The 14,240-nt window shown below is 46.8% G+C and overlaps 1 protein-coding gene across 1 annotated transcript; it reads right to left on the bottom strand.

The window, feature by feature from the left end:
* Positions 1 to 7,142: 7,142 nt before the first annotated feature.
* Positions 7,143 to 9,709, bottom strand: LOC143769946 (uncharacterized). Its single transcript, XM_077259028.1, has 3 exons — positions 9,129 to 9,709; positions 8,337 to 8,468; positions 7,143 to 7,946 (listed from the first exon to the last, which is right to left on the bottom strand). Exons 2-3 carry the CDS (start codon positions 8,367 to 8,369, stop codon positions 7,395 to 7,397), a joined length of 585 nt encoding a protein of 194 aa, XP_077115143.1. The 5' UTR covers positions 8,370 to 8,468; positions 9,129 to 9,709; the 3' UTR covers positions 7,143 to 7,394.
* Between the last annotated feature and the right edge of the window lie 4,531 nt (positions 9,710 to 14,240).

Here is a 14,240-nt window from a genome sequence, read left to right as displayed (position 1 = left end):
AAGAGAATCTGGGATAATGGACGGCAGATGAATAAAAACCTGGCCAGGTAAGAGACACTGTTAGATCTCTTATATCTGCCCTGCACTGTCCGTAAGATTTTCTGTGTCGTGTTATTTAGCGGGTAGTTCTAGTAGAGGAGGATACCTATAGCTCGGGTTCTTGAACTACTTAGGAATTGACCACCTCACGGAGTATGGCATTGAATGAGAGTGAATGTGAATAGAAGGTGTGTGGAAGTTGGGAATAGCCCTATAAGCCGCCCAGGGTGTTGAAACAGAAGAAGTGACTGTCCCACTGGGCAACGTGGTTGCGTCCTTTCGGGGAGACCTCCGCGCCTATGTTCAATCTCTGATCCTGTCTTTGACGAAAACCTGGTGACGGATAAGTGTATGATAGTATGAGCCCAGGACAGATAAATTAGCCTGGGACAAGATACGTTGTATTTTGATCCTCTGTCTGGTTGCATTTGTGTTGTTTGCTATAGGTGTAGGAATCAGGATTTTTCTTACATCAGCACGGTACGCAGAAGCCGTTAAACATCCTAGCTCCTTAGGAAGAAGGTAACGAGGTATTCTCATACCCAAACGCCACCTAGGGCAAGAAAAGCTCAGGATAAGAAAATGGGGAATAAGCAAACAAAGTCGGAACCAGAAGAATTAGATATCTATACTATCATAAAGGAGAGAAGTGGTGAAGATGCCACTAAGGGGCTGAGAAAGATTTTTAGTAAGTTTGGAGTTACTAAGGCAGAAGCCTTTAGTAGGAAAAAATGGGAAGGAATTCAGGAAAAAAAAAAAAGGCATAATCAGAGACAAGAAATGGATAGATCAGATCCAAGCGTTGATTGATGTCTCTAGGGTAGCAGAAAAAGAGGGATGGACATATAATCAACAGAATAAAAAGTGGTGTATTAGACCCGCAGGCTATGGAGAAAAACAAAATGTGGAATATAAGAACTGGCGATTTCTCAACAAATTCAGGATTATGTGTTACAAGGTGTTTTGGTAGAAATCAGGTCACCCGCCAATACACCCTTATATCCTGTTAAAAAGAAAGTTTCCTCCAAAGAAACTATGGTGAAATATCGCATGGTGCACGACTTACGGGAAATCAATAAGGTTTTGGCACCGGTCACCCCTGTGGTACCGAATCCTCATACCTTACTGTCTCAAATTCCCAGCACTGCTGCATATTTTACGGTAATTGACTTATCAAACGCATTTTTTTCTGTGCCACTACATAAGAACTGTTGGCATTTGTTTGCCTTTACATTCAAGGGTAAACAATTAGCATGGACAAGATTGCCACAAGGTATGGTACACTCACCAACTTTGTACTCTGAAGCAATGCAGACCGTGCTGAAAAATTTCATCCCAGAACCAGGAGTAGTCATTCTACAGTATGTAGATGACTTACTTATTTGTTGCCCTGATGAGCAGACGGCAGTTACCTCAACTGTTAATTTCTTAATTTTCCTAGCGCAAGAAGGCTGTAAAGTAAATAGACAGAAACTCCAGGCTTGTCAACAAACAGTCGTGTTTTTAGGTCACTGCATATCACAGGGCATCAGACACCTCACACCTCAACGTACGGAAGCCATACGTAACATGCTTGAACCCAGGAATCACAAACAGCTGCGTGCTTTCCTGGGTATTGTTTCACACTGTAGACAGTGGATCATACATGCAAGTCAACTCATGCAGTCTTTATATGACTGTATTGCCAACACGCCATATTCACTCAGTGAAGAGGCTAAACAGTCATTTTCCTCTTTGAAAACAGCACTGGTATCAGCTCCGGCTCTGGGACTCCCAGACTACACTAAACCTTTTCAATTGATGGCAGCTGAGATATCCTCACATGCTACAGGGGTGCTCACACAAAAACATGGAAACAAACAGAGACCTGTGGCATACATATCAGCTCATCTGGACCCTGTAGCTAGAGCCGCACCTTCTTGTGTAAGGGTACCTTCACACTGGTCGATTCTGCTACGATTACGACGCATTTGCGTCATATTCGACATCGCAGTACGAGCTCGTATCCAGCGGTCACACTGTACGATTTTAACGCTTTTTATGACGTAGTTGCGATGTGAACGTCACGCGTCGCAATCGTACGCTACCCTTCACACCGCCATAGTCCTACGACTCCGAGCTTCTTTTCGACTGTAAATGCGTGACGTATTACCAGCATGGGCGTGTTCTTCGGCAATCTGACTACGCCTATGGGCAATCATGTAATGCGCTCATTGGTCCAAAAAAAAGCTATTGTTCTCCACGCTTAAAAAATGGGGGCCAGGTGCTTTCGTTCCTTTTCCTTTCCTGAAGCGGACGGAAGTGGAAGCGAGCGGAAGCGGAAGCGGACAACGTTACATTCTTCATCGCAAAACTACAACCTAGTTCGAGGTATGTTTGGAAGTGTGTTTGGAGCTTTGGGAAATGTGGGGTGCCGCAGCATTTCGCTACGGAGAGCAATAATGAATTGCGTTGCATAACGGAGCGCGGCGTCGTTGCATTACGGGGTTCCATAGCTAGTGCCTCCTCTGTCCGGAGACACTGCTCGGCTGGGCCGCATAGCGAAGCGTGGTAGCGTTACATTATAGAGCGCGGTAGCGTCGCATTACGAAGCGCCACAGCACATGCTTCCACTTTGCAGAGAAAATGGTGGCCCATAGTGAACCTCCGGCGCGTTGCGTTGCATATATGAGACAAAATGGCTGTCTTGTTGCTATTATTATAATACAATGTTTTGTATGTTGTTGTTTTTTTGCCTTTATTTACATACCCCTTTATTCTATTTTTGGATTTTTTTTCCCTGAAATAGCAACAAAACTAATTTTCTATTTGTGTTCATTTCAGTCGACATGTTGGATGACGGAGAGAGGGCTCTTATAGCTGCTGCCCTGATGCTTGAGGGTCAGCGGCTGAAAGAAGAAAGCCGTCCAAAGCGACAACGCCGCATGTGGGTCAGGAGCTGGCTGCTGAAGAGGTCAAGATTGTCGCACATGCGTCTGATAAGGGAGCTACGTGAAAACAACCCTCATGATTTTCGTAACTACCTGAGGATGTCGGAGGCGTCATTCAAAATTTTATTGGCGGCCATCACGCCACTGATCCGGAGGCAGGATACAGTGCTTCGGGCAGCAATCTCCGTGGAAGAACGTTTGGCAGTGACATTGCGGTTCCTTGCTACAGGCGGATCCCTACAAGATCTCCATTATTCTTCTGCTATCTCCCGGCCTTTACTGAGCGTTTTAATTCCGGAGACGTGCGAGGCCATTGTACACGGCTTACGCCATTATATGGAGGTGAGTGTGTGTGTGTGTGGTACTACTCGTTTGTACAGCTATATAATATCTATGTAGCTTATCTGTGTGTAATCTTTGTTTTACATCTTGCAGTTCCCAAGGACACCGGATGAATGGAGGAAGATTGCTATCGGTTTCGAGCAGCAGTGGCAGTTTCCAAACTGCGGAGGCGCCTTGGATGGCAAACATGTGCGCATCACGCAGCCACCAAACACGGGATCCTTTTTCTTCAACTATAAAGGCTACTTCAGCGTCATCCTCATGGCCCTCGTCAACGCCAACTACGAGTTCATAAATGTTGATGTTGGCATGAATGGCCGAGTGTCCGATGGCGGCGTTTTGGATTACACTACATTTGGAGACCGGCTGAAGAGCAACCAACTGCAGTTGCCCGAAAATGAAGAAACAAGAGGAAACCTCAATTTTGTGTTTGTAGGAGACGAAGCCTTCCCTCTTCTTCTGAATCTGCTTAAGCCTTTTCCACAAAAAACTCTCACCGACGAAAGGAGAATCTTTAATTACCGCTTGTCCAGAGCACGTCGTGTTGTTGAGAATGCATTTGGCATAATGGCTAATCGGTTCAGAGTTTTTCACACTGCAATCAACTTGAAGCTTTCGTCGATTGACAACGTGGTTTTGGCCTGCTGTGTGCTCCATAATTTCCTTCGGCGCCGGGATGCCATTACGTACAGTCCACCGGAATTTACGGATTTTGTGGACCCAACCAGTGGAGATCTTGTGCCTGGGGAGTGGCGGGCTGAAGAACAAGGAATAGCAGGTCTACTACCTTTGGGATCCGGCAGGCACGCAGATGATGCACGGGACTGTCGAGAGAAGTACTGCCAATACTTCAATGGTCCGGGAGCCGTGCCCTGGCAGCATGAAATCGTGTCGCATGCTTAGGAAATGTTTTTGTGTGTGTAATAAAGTTTTTCGCTTTTTACCCCCTCCTCTGCTGGCGTGGCTGTGGCGGGTTGATTCTGCCCCCAGCGCGGTGATGTCACCAAGCTGGCGGTAGATTCAACACGCTATGTTCGCGGCAGCAGAGGACGTAACTTTAATGACAAGGAAATGTTTTTGTGTGTGCAATAAACTTTTTTTCTTTGCAACCTTCCTTCTCTGCCTGATTCTGTGGTTTGATTCTGGCCCCTGCAAGTGTTCGTGCACTAAAATGTTTCATTGCGTGGCATTTCACGACGCCATCAGCAGCGCCTCCGTTTGGAACGTTGTTGCGTCATATTTTGCAACGCCGTATTCCTATAAGTGGGCTTCGGGCGCGGCGAACCTGTAACGTAACCGGCGCCGCGCTCGATGATGACGTTTAGTTAAACCACACCCCATGGGCACAGTGACCTCGCTCCGGCGTATCCCGCGCTGTAAAATTAAACACTATAGAACATCCTGCGTAGTGATTTCTTACAAGTTGCGGGATGATTCTCTTTTGCATGTGTTTTGGTACCGGCAAAACACGCGGCGCTGCGCGTGTGACGCGATTGCATCATTTGTGCGCCGCCGGGGCGGGGGTCAACAGTGCGTCACGTACGTTACGTCGGTCTTTCGGGAAAATGGCGGACAGAAACAGGACGCCTGCCCTGGGGAGCCGTGAGCTGCGGTACATGGTGAAAACCATGGACGCTCTCCGCTATGAGGGGGACCGGAACACCCTGCACCCGACGCTCCACAAGCGCGATGTGCTGCGCAAGGTGCGTCGGGGGCTGCGCAGGCGCTTTGGGGTGTTTCGGTCCCACGAGCAGCTGCAAAAGAAGTGGGCTGACCTAAAGTACAAGTGCCCGGGGCGCCTGGCGGACATTCGGGATGACATCAGGCACAGTGAGTATACTGAGCGCCCGCACTCGCCCAGACGTCTATGTAGCATGCGCGCACTCGCCCAAACGGCTATGTAGCGTACCCGCACTCGCCCAGACGTCTATGTAGCGTACCCGCACTCGCCCAGACGTCTATGTAGCGTACGGACACTCGCCTGAACGTCTATGTAGCGTACCCGCACTCGCCCGAACGTCTCTGTAGCCTGCCCGCACTCGCTCGAACGTCTCTGTAGCCTGCCCGCACTCGCTCGAACGTCTCTGTAGCCGGCCCGCACTCGCTCAAACGTCTCTGTAGCCTGCAGCCCCTGACCAGAGTTTTTGATTGTAGGTCGCCGGCGACGTGCAAGCGCCAGCGCCTCAAACCCGGAGGTCAGCTCATCAGGTAGGTATTCGCCGAATTCAGCTTCCATGGTGCACTCTTGCCCCCTTTAAACGTACATGCGCGTTATTCTTTCTTTAAAGCTTCGCGGAGAGCGTCCATGAGCCGCAGCAGCACCACGGCTTCCCCAAGTGCATCCAGGGACGAGAGATGTAAGGAACAACACGGTTTTGTGTAATTAGTGATGATCCAATGGAATGGCTGCATTAATTTTCCCATTGCTTACAGCCCTAATGGCGCCATCACCCCCGGACCTGTCCGCCCCGGCCTCCTCTTCCCCGGCCTCGTCACCACTGGCCGTGTTGCCCCCGGCCATGTCACCCCCTCGGGTTTTTGTGACACCAAGTAGGTTGGCGCTCTTCTGCTGTCCTCTCTACCTTTCTCTCTCTCCCTACCTGCCGCTCCTTTCTACCACCAGCTTCACTATCACTCCCTGTCATCTAAAAAAAACCTTTTGTTTTTCAGCGGAACTGCAGGCAGAGGAACAGCGGACCGGGGAAGAGGAACAGCCGACCGGAGAGGCGGAGGAGGATATGTTGGCGTCGGCCAGTGGTAAGTAGTTAATACATAGGGTCTAAAGTGAACATATCTAATGTCTAATGCACGTATATTTTTTTTACAGCCCGGCTGCAGTCCTCAGGAAGATCTGTCCAGCAGGCTCAGGAATTATTGCCTCCAGCAATAGGTAAGCAGTTTAGTGTTCATATAGTCTTGTGTATATATAGAGACAGCCTGCCTGTAGACAGATATAGAAAGCCTGCCAATAGCTATCTATATCGATAGCCAGCCTATAGATATCTATAGGCTGGCTATCGATAGCCAGCTTATAGATAGCGATATCTATAGGCAGGCTATCAATAGCCTGCCTATACATATAGATATGTATAGCCATAGCCTGCCAATAGATACGCAGTCTATCGATAGAGATATCTCTATCGATATAGATATCTGCAAGGATAGCCTCGCTATAGATATGTATATCGATAGAGAGATATATAGTCTGGCTATCGATAGCCTGCCTATAGATATCTCTATCTATAGGCAGGCTATTGATAGAGATATATATATATATAGGCTGGCTATCGATATAGATAGCCAGCTTATAGATAGCTAGATAGAGATATCTATAGGCAGGCTATCGCTAGCCTGCCTATAGATAGATACGTATAGCGATAGCCTGCCAATAGTTATAGATATCTCTATCGATAGCTTGCCTATAGATAAAAATGTTTTTGGTGTGCAAGAAACAGTTGTATAAGCGACTAAATTTTTTTTCCTCTGAATCCGTAGATAACAGAACGCTGCTGCTGCTTGTGGCCTCTGGCCGGCAGCTGCAACAGGCAGCCAGGCAGCAGCTGGAGGCAATAAACCGCCATCAGAGCCTGCTGGAGGACATTGTAGCCGGGAAACCCGTGTAAATATGTTTGTAAATAGTGTTTTATATTGCTTTTATGTTTTATATTTAATGTTTTCTAAATTTTTTTAGTTGTAAGTAAAAATTTTTTCTATTTACCCCTTGTGTTCGGTTTGTCTTTGTTCCGCATCTAACCAGGCAGGGGTATGTACACCAACAAGACATGAGCGTACAGAGAGGCACACATAGCGCCACAACAACACAACCGTATAAAGTAAAAATTATTTGCTTTATCAAAAGGAACAGAATAGTTACAAAATATAAGGATACAAACATAAGTCCTGACACTGTGCATCTACATAGTAAATCACAAACATTATAAGTACTCATTATTGGTCATGACACCGCATCTACATAGTAAATTACAAACATTATAAGTCCTGACACTGTATCTACATAGTAAATAACATTATAAGTACTCATTATTGGTCATGACACTGTACATCTTGATTGAAGTTCTCACATTACAAGTCCAGAAAGCGTCCATCTTGATTGTAGTTCCGGTGTCGGGATGGTGAAGCCAAGTCAGGAGGAACATAGTTGTATGTCGGTTGGCTTTGTGGGGCAAAGCTGTAGCTAGGTCCATTTCTGCGAACAGGGGTACTGAAGTGAGGCTCCGGGGGTTGCGGCCACAAGTTCTGGTAGCTTTGCATGCGCAGGTCCGTGTGACGTTGCTCCACCCTTTCTACCACCACCTTTGCCGATGCATTCAGTTCTTTGGCTGCCGCTTTGCTCAAGGCTTCAAAAATCAGTCGCTCTGCATGATCCTTCTGCGACTCGTCCAGTTTGGATAACTTTTCCGCAACATAGTTTGCAAAGCCTGAGGTGCCGCTTGAAATTTCCCGACTCATTAGCCTTTTAGCCATGGAAAACATTTTGGCCGCGTCGTTGCTGGAGCTGGTGGCTTTGCGCTTCCTCGACGGTAGCCTTGAGCGAAGCGGGGCAGGAGGCGCTGCATCCTCAATCTGTATTTCAGTGCGGTCACTGTCTTCTGTCTCTGTCGATCCAGTCAGCACCTGCAAAAATAGAGAAAAAAAGGGTAAAGATCTTGCATTTGCGACATACACTACAAACACCTATATGGAAGAGGATCAATGACTATGACTATTTATATTACCAGGTCAAATAGATACTTAGAACAACTATACTTATCTTATAGGTTTCATTTTGCCCAAATATAAAGGTTAAAACCTGCTGAAGTAGAATAGATTGCTGGTTATCGTATAGTTTAGGGAAAGGTTAGGCTATTACTACAGCATAGCAACTGAAAATACTTATCTGTGTTGCACATTATAACAGCGCTAATCTGCATGAAAACTCGTTAAAAATGGCCACACATGGTAGAAAGTACATAGCAACATGTCACACAAAGGGTCGACTACGGAGAGCACGAGAGCCAAACTCACCGCCACTGATGAAAGCTGCTCTGCGGTGTCCATTAGCGTTGTGTGGGTCGCCGCTTCCGTTGAAGGGTGTCCGGACGTCCGTTGAGAGTCCAAGTTGGCTGAAAGACGAAGCGGGTAGATCTTTGTATCCAACTGCAGAGGAAAGGAAAAAAAATGTCAGCAATGAAGGCAGAAATTGCAGAGTTCCAACATGCTGCGGCGCCGCGCACGCTAAGGACTCCAGCACACAGCGCTTGAAGCACCTGCCCACGTGAGAGCGCACCAACAAATCCTCCAGCAGTAGCGTGCTGTAGCACAGCAACTCATCCACATCCCTACCACACCTAGAAAAAACAGCGGCAGCGAAATGGTTTCACCCATGTGTGAATTCCCGCTCCTCCCCGCCGCAATAGCGTTCCAAAACACAACGCCCCATCCACAACCGGAACACAGCTACAAATACATAGCTAGACGTAAAACACGACGCTAATGTTCTACAATGCAGAGCGCTCGGGAAGGGGCACAAAAGAGCGAAAATGTAACCCGCTCAGAACTCCAGCACGCGGCGCTAAAAACAAAATGGATGCCCACGCGAGAGTGAGCGTGCACCGCCATGTCCTCCGGCAATATTGTTACAAAACCCAGCGCCTCATCCACAAGCCTACTACAGCTACAAATACACAGCTCGATGTAAAACACAACGCTAATGTTCTACAATGCAGAGCGCTCGGGAGCCGACCACAAGAGCGAACTCACTAGCGTTCCAAAACACAGCGCACGTAGAGAACAGAACACAAGCGCACATGAACTCACCGTTGAGGATGAGCACTGTAGCGCGGCGTCGAGGGTCCGAGAGCGGGTTCAAGCGTCCGTGGAGGCGGTCCAAGCGGGATGAATCGCGGAGCGGGTTCACCTTCGTCTGCACCTGCTCAGAGGAGAGAAAAACAAAAGAGTGAGAAAACCCCAGCTCCGGCCGGGCTTTTTAAACCAGCGCCTTTCGCGCCACTCGGGGCGGAGATTCCAGCGCTCTTACGTGCTAAAACGTCACGCCCAATCAGGAGACAGGTATGCGGAAGCCCAACCCACGTTGTCGCATTACGAGCTCGTATGACCGCCGTCACATACTACGATTTCGACCACCACAGCGGGACATTTACGACGAAAGAAAGTTCTGCTCTTTCTTTCACATCGTACGATGCTGGGCTGCGTCGCAAATCGTAACGCCATGTCACACTTTGCGACCTCGGAACGAGGACGGATAAACGTCACAAATCGAACGCTCGTTCAGACTTTGATTGCACAGTGTGAAGGGGCCCTAAGAGTAGTAGCCGCAATTTCACTGTTATTAGATAAAGCTTCTGAGATTGTTCTTGATCACCCACTTCTAGTTCAGACCACTCATGATGTACATGGCATTCTTAACCAGGTCCAACCTAAACATATTTCAATGGCCAGACACCTCCGTCTCCAATGTTCCCTACTACTGCCGCCCAACATTTCCTTTGCCAGGGTTCAGACTCTTAATCTCGCGTCTTTGCTCCCTTTAGAGTCTGAGGGGGGTACCATACCTGAGGAAACTGCACTCTCCAACTCCTTTGACCCATCAGAGTCAATGCATGATTGTGTACAATTAATGGAACAAGAGACTCAGGGCTTACGTAATGTACGTGACAAGCCACTCTGTAATGCTACATTTGAACTTTTCATAGATGGCAGTAGATATGCAGATATGAATGGACAATTTCATACAGGTTATGCGGTAGTAACTCAGCATGAAGTGCTGAAAGCAGAACCTCTCCCTGCTAATCAGTCTACACAAGAAGCAGAACTTACGGCATTAGTTGAAGCTCTAAAAATAGCCAAAGATCAGACAGCAAACATATACACTGATTCTAGATATGCACATGGCATTATTTTCGATTTTGGCGTAATATGGAGAGCCAGAGGTTATATGACTGCTTCAGGCCAACCTGTTAAACATGCCTCCCTCATTAGACAGATTCTGGAGGCAGCACAAGAAACTAAAGAAATAGCGGTGATAAAGGTAGCTGCACATGTGAGACTCGACACCGAGGAAGCCAGGGGTAACGATAAAGCCGACAAAGCAGCAAAACAGGCAGCACGTAAACCCTTACATCATGCCCACACACTAGATAGCTCTGAAGATGATGAGGAGAGATTGAAGGAAGCTCAGAAACAGGTAGACGACGAAGAAAGAGGGCAGTGGCAGAAAAAAGGGGCAGAAGATCAGCAAGGATTATGGAAAAAAGGAACTTTGTTGTGTTTACCCAGAGCCTGGTACCCCGCAGTGGCGAGTGACCTCCACCTACCTACGCATGTATCGGCAAACGGTATGACGCTCAAGGTAAAAGAAAGGTGGTTGGCTCCAGGCTTTGGTAATTTCGCTCGGAACATGTGTGCTGCATGCGCTATATGCCTGGCACACAATCCAGGTCAGACCATTAAAACCCCAACCAAGCATCATGTAAGACCACTGTATCCCTTTCAAAGACTCCAGATCGACTACATCCAGCTTCCTAGGTACAATGGATACGAATATGTGCTTGTGTGTGTGGACATGTTCTCAGGGTGGCCAGAGGCTTATCCAGTTCGTAAAGCCTCAGCAAAAACTACTGCCATTAAAATAGCACATGAACTGATACCCCGTTACGGCATGCCTGAGGTGATCGAGTCAGATAGGGGTACCCATTTTACTGGAGAAATATTCCAGAATGTTATGAAAATGTTGGGAGTAGAAAACCAGTTTCACACTCCGTATCACCCACAGAGTTCAGGTAAAGTGGAAAGATTAAATGGAACAATAAAATTAAAAATCCAGAAGGCCATGGCAGAAACAGGAAAGCCTTGGACCGAGTGTCTACCACTTGCCCTGTATTCCATCCGAAACGCCCCAAGGGGGAAGGCTAAGCTGTCACCACATGAGATTCTTTTTGGTAGAGCAGCAAATTTGGGTTGTTATTTTCCACAACAACTGATGTTGAATACTGAGACTTTAACTGCTTATGTACAAGAATTACAAAAACGTTTAACTAAAGTGCATTCGCAAGTTTTTGCTTCCCTTCCAGATCCAGAAAATCTCGAAGGAGGCCACAAGTTGGAACCTGGTGATCAAATCTACGTGAAAAGACACACCAGAAAGACTCTGGAACCGAGATTTGACGGACCTTTCCAAGTCCTGTTAACAACTCCAACAGCAGTCAAGCTTGAAGGAAAGGCATCATGGATACATGCAAGCCATTGCAAAAAAGCAGTATAAGACTCATCATGATATTGATGTTAATAATGTTAACACAGATGTGGGATAAATTAGTTAGAGCCACGGATTATCTAGATGACCAGATCTGGGATATATTGGACATATTAAATACTAGTATAGCTGTACAGAATCAGCTTATAATAGTCACTAACCAACATACCCTGGTATTGGATTACCTAACTGCCTCACAAGGGGGTATGTGTCAAATCATCGGACCCACCTGCTGTCATTATATAGACCCGAATAGTACTATGAGTATGAGATTTAAATTAGAAGACGTACAACGACTCAGGGATCAGTATGACAAAGACAATGACCAAAATAAGGATAGCTGGTGGTCAGATACCTTTTCTTTTCTTAACCCGGCCAACTGGTTCAGGGGGATCGGTGGGTGGGTTACCGGGATTATGCAAAGCCTAATACATACAGTTATAGTTATTGTAATTATATATGTATTATTCAAGGTTGTATTCAAGGGTATCTCGGTATGCACAAATAAATTTTGTGTAATGGATGCGAGAATATAAAGTTTTGTTTTTTTTTTATCACAAAAAGAATGACTAAAATCGTCTATATGACAAGGTTTTGAATGGAATATGTCAAAGGGGGGATTGTGAAGAGCGGAACAAAAATGGTTACCTCAATGAACCAAAAAGAATTTGTGATCAATATTGACCTGTCCATTCAAGGACATTTTAGCCATAGTGTGAAATCCTATTTTTTGTTTGTGAAACTGCCACTTAGGCGAAACTGTACTGTTTTGTTTGTTGTGAAACTATCACATAGCCGAAACTGTTTTCTTTTGTCTTCTCTTTTCTCTCTTTGTTTAAACAAGCAAAACTTGTATAACCACTGAAACTACCTGTCCAACTATATAAAGAGGGGATAGCACCTTGAAGGCAGGCGTGCTTCAAAGGCTTCCCAGTGATATACTATACGAGACGTGTCTTGTGTATTATTTCTGGTGATTCCCCACTTCCAAAGGCTGCTCCGACTGAGTGTGGTCCCGACACCAGTAACGGTCAGGCATTACCACAAGTGGGATACAAAAAGGTCACCATTAAAGTGGGGCGGGTAGAGTTAAAATCCCAAGGGATCGTGATTGTTGATATTGATCGACGTGAATGTAACCCCATGATGACCATTGGCACTAATGTTATTGAAAATTGTCTGTCCAAGGTAATTGTCATATTACAACAGGTGGCCGAAACTGCTGGTTCCAGTGAGCAACGTGTTTTGCAGAAAGAAATCAGAGCTCTGGTACAGAGGCAGCAGGTAGAACTATCTTTTGGAGAAATTGGCCATGCCACAGTGAGTGATTCAATCCCCATCGCAATACCCCCCATGAGTGAAATGTTAATATGGTGTCGGGCAGCAATAGGCCTCAGAGGTAAGACTACCAGGCCCTGGTAGAACCTGTGTATTCAGATAGTAGGCCCACAATCCTGACAGCCCGAGGGGTGGTTGAAGTCCGCAAGGGGAGGGTACCAGTACGTGTCCTTAACTGTGGAGAGAAAGAGGTCCTCCTAACCAAATATGCCACACTTGCCAAACTGTTTACTGTTGATAATAATGTGATACAAGCAACAGAACCCTTGGTCCCATCCAGCCAGGCGGAGGACAATGGCTCTGCTGGACAAATGGAAGATTGGTGTCAGAAATTACACGTGGGCACTGACTCTACACCATCACACCAAAAACAAGGGGCTTACAGGGTGGTCTGTGAGTATGAGCGGGTATTCGGCAAACACAAACTAGATTTTGGACAGGTAAAAGGGATTCAACATCATATTCCCACGGGAGATCATCCGCCCATTAAAGAGAGATACCGTCCTGTACCTCCAGCTCATTATCAGTGTGCCAAGGGCATGTTGCGAGAGATGAAGGAGGCTGGGGTAGTTAGAAACAGATGTAGCCCCTGGGCAGCTCCATTAGTTCTCGTCAGAAAGAAAGACGGCATGATGAGGATTTGTGTAGATTATAGGCAGATAAACCGCATTACACACAAGGATGCATACCCAGAATCGAAGAGTCATTAGCTGCTTTAAAATCTGCTAACTACTTCTCTACCTTGGATCTCACCAGTGGGTACTGGCAGATTCCCGTAGCAGAGGCGGATAAGGAAAAGACGGCCTTCACCACACCGATGGGTCTCTGTGAATTTAACTACATGCCCTTCGGACAGTGCAATGCCCCAGGAACGTTTCAGAGGATGATGGAGTGCTGTCTGGGACACAAGAATTTCAAAACCGTCTTGCTGTATCTGGACGATGTCATTGTCTTCTCCAAGACTTATGAGGACCACCTGAAGCACCTGGCAGAGGTGTTCGAAGCCCTGTCCAACTTTGGCCTAAAGGTAAAAACCATCCAAATGCCATGTGTTAAAGCCCAATGCACAGTACCCGGGCCATGTGGTGAGCACCGAAGGAGTGGCCCCAGACCCTGACAAGGTCACTGTGATCAGAGACTGGCCGAAGCCCAGCAACCTCCATGAAGTCCGGCAGTTCCTCGGGTTGGTAGGCTACTACAGGAGATTTATCAAAGACTTCACCAAGAAAGCCGCGCCACTGCAAGACCTGTTAGTGGGCCAATCCAAGAAAACCAAGGGTAAGAATACCCCATGTGACTGGGACGACGGACTGGAGAGA

This window comes from Ranitomeya variabilis, chromosome 4 (assembly GCF_051348905.1).
Source record: "Ranitomeya variabilis isolate aRanVar5 chromosome 4, aRanVar5.hap1, whole genome shotgun sequence".
In the NCBI taxonomy this organism is placed as follows: Eukaryota; Metazoa; Chordata; class Amphibia; order Anura; family Dendrobatidae; genus Ranitomeya; species Ranitomeya variabilis.
This window is presented reverse-complemented; position numbering and strand designations above follow the sequence as displayed.

Excerpts from the sequence above, each read along its gene's own strand:
- LOC143769946 (XM_077259028.1), bottom strand. The coding sequence starts at position 8,369 with ATGGACACCGCAGAGCAGCTTTCATCAGTGGCG. Across the intron at positions 7,947-8,336 it reads AGCAGCTTTCATCAGTGGCG|GTGCTGACTGGATCGACAGA; the intron begins GTGAGTTTGGCT and ends CTATTTTTGCAG.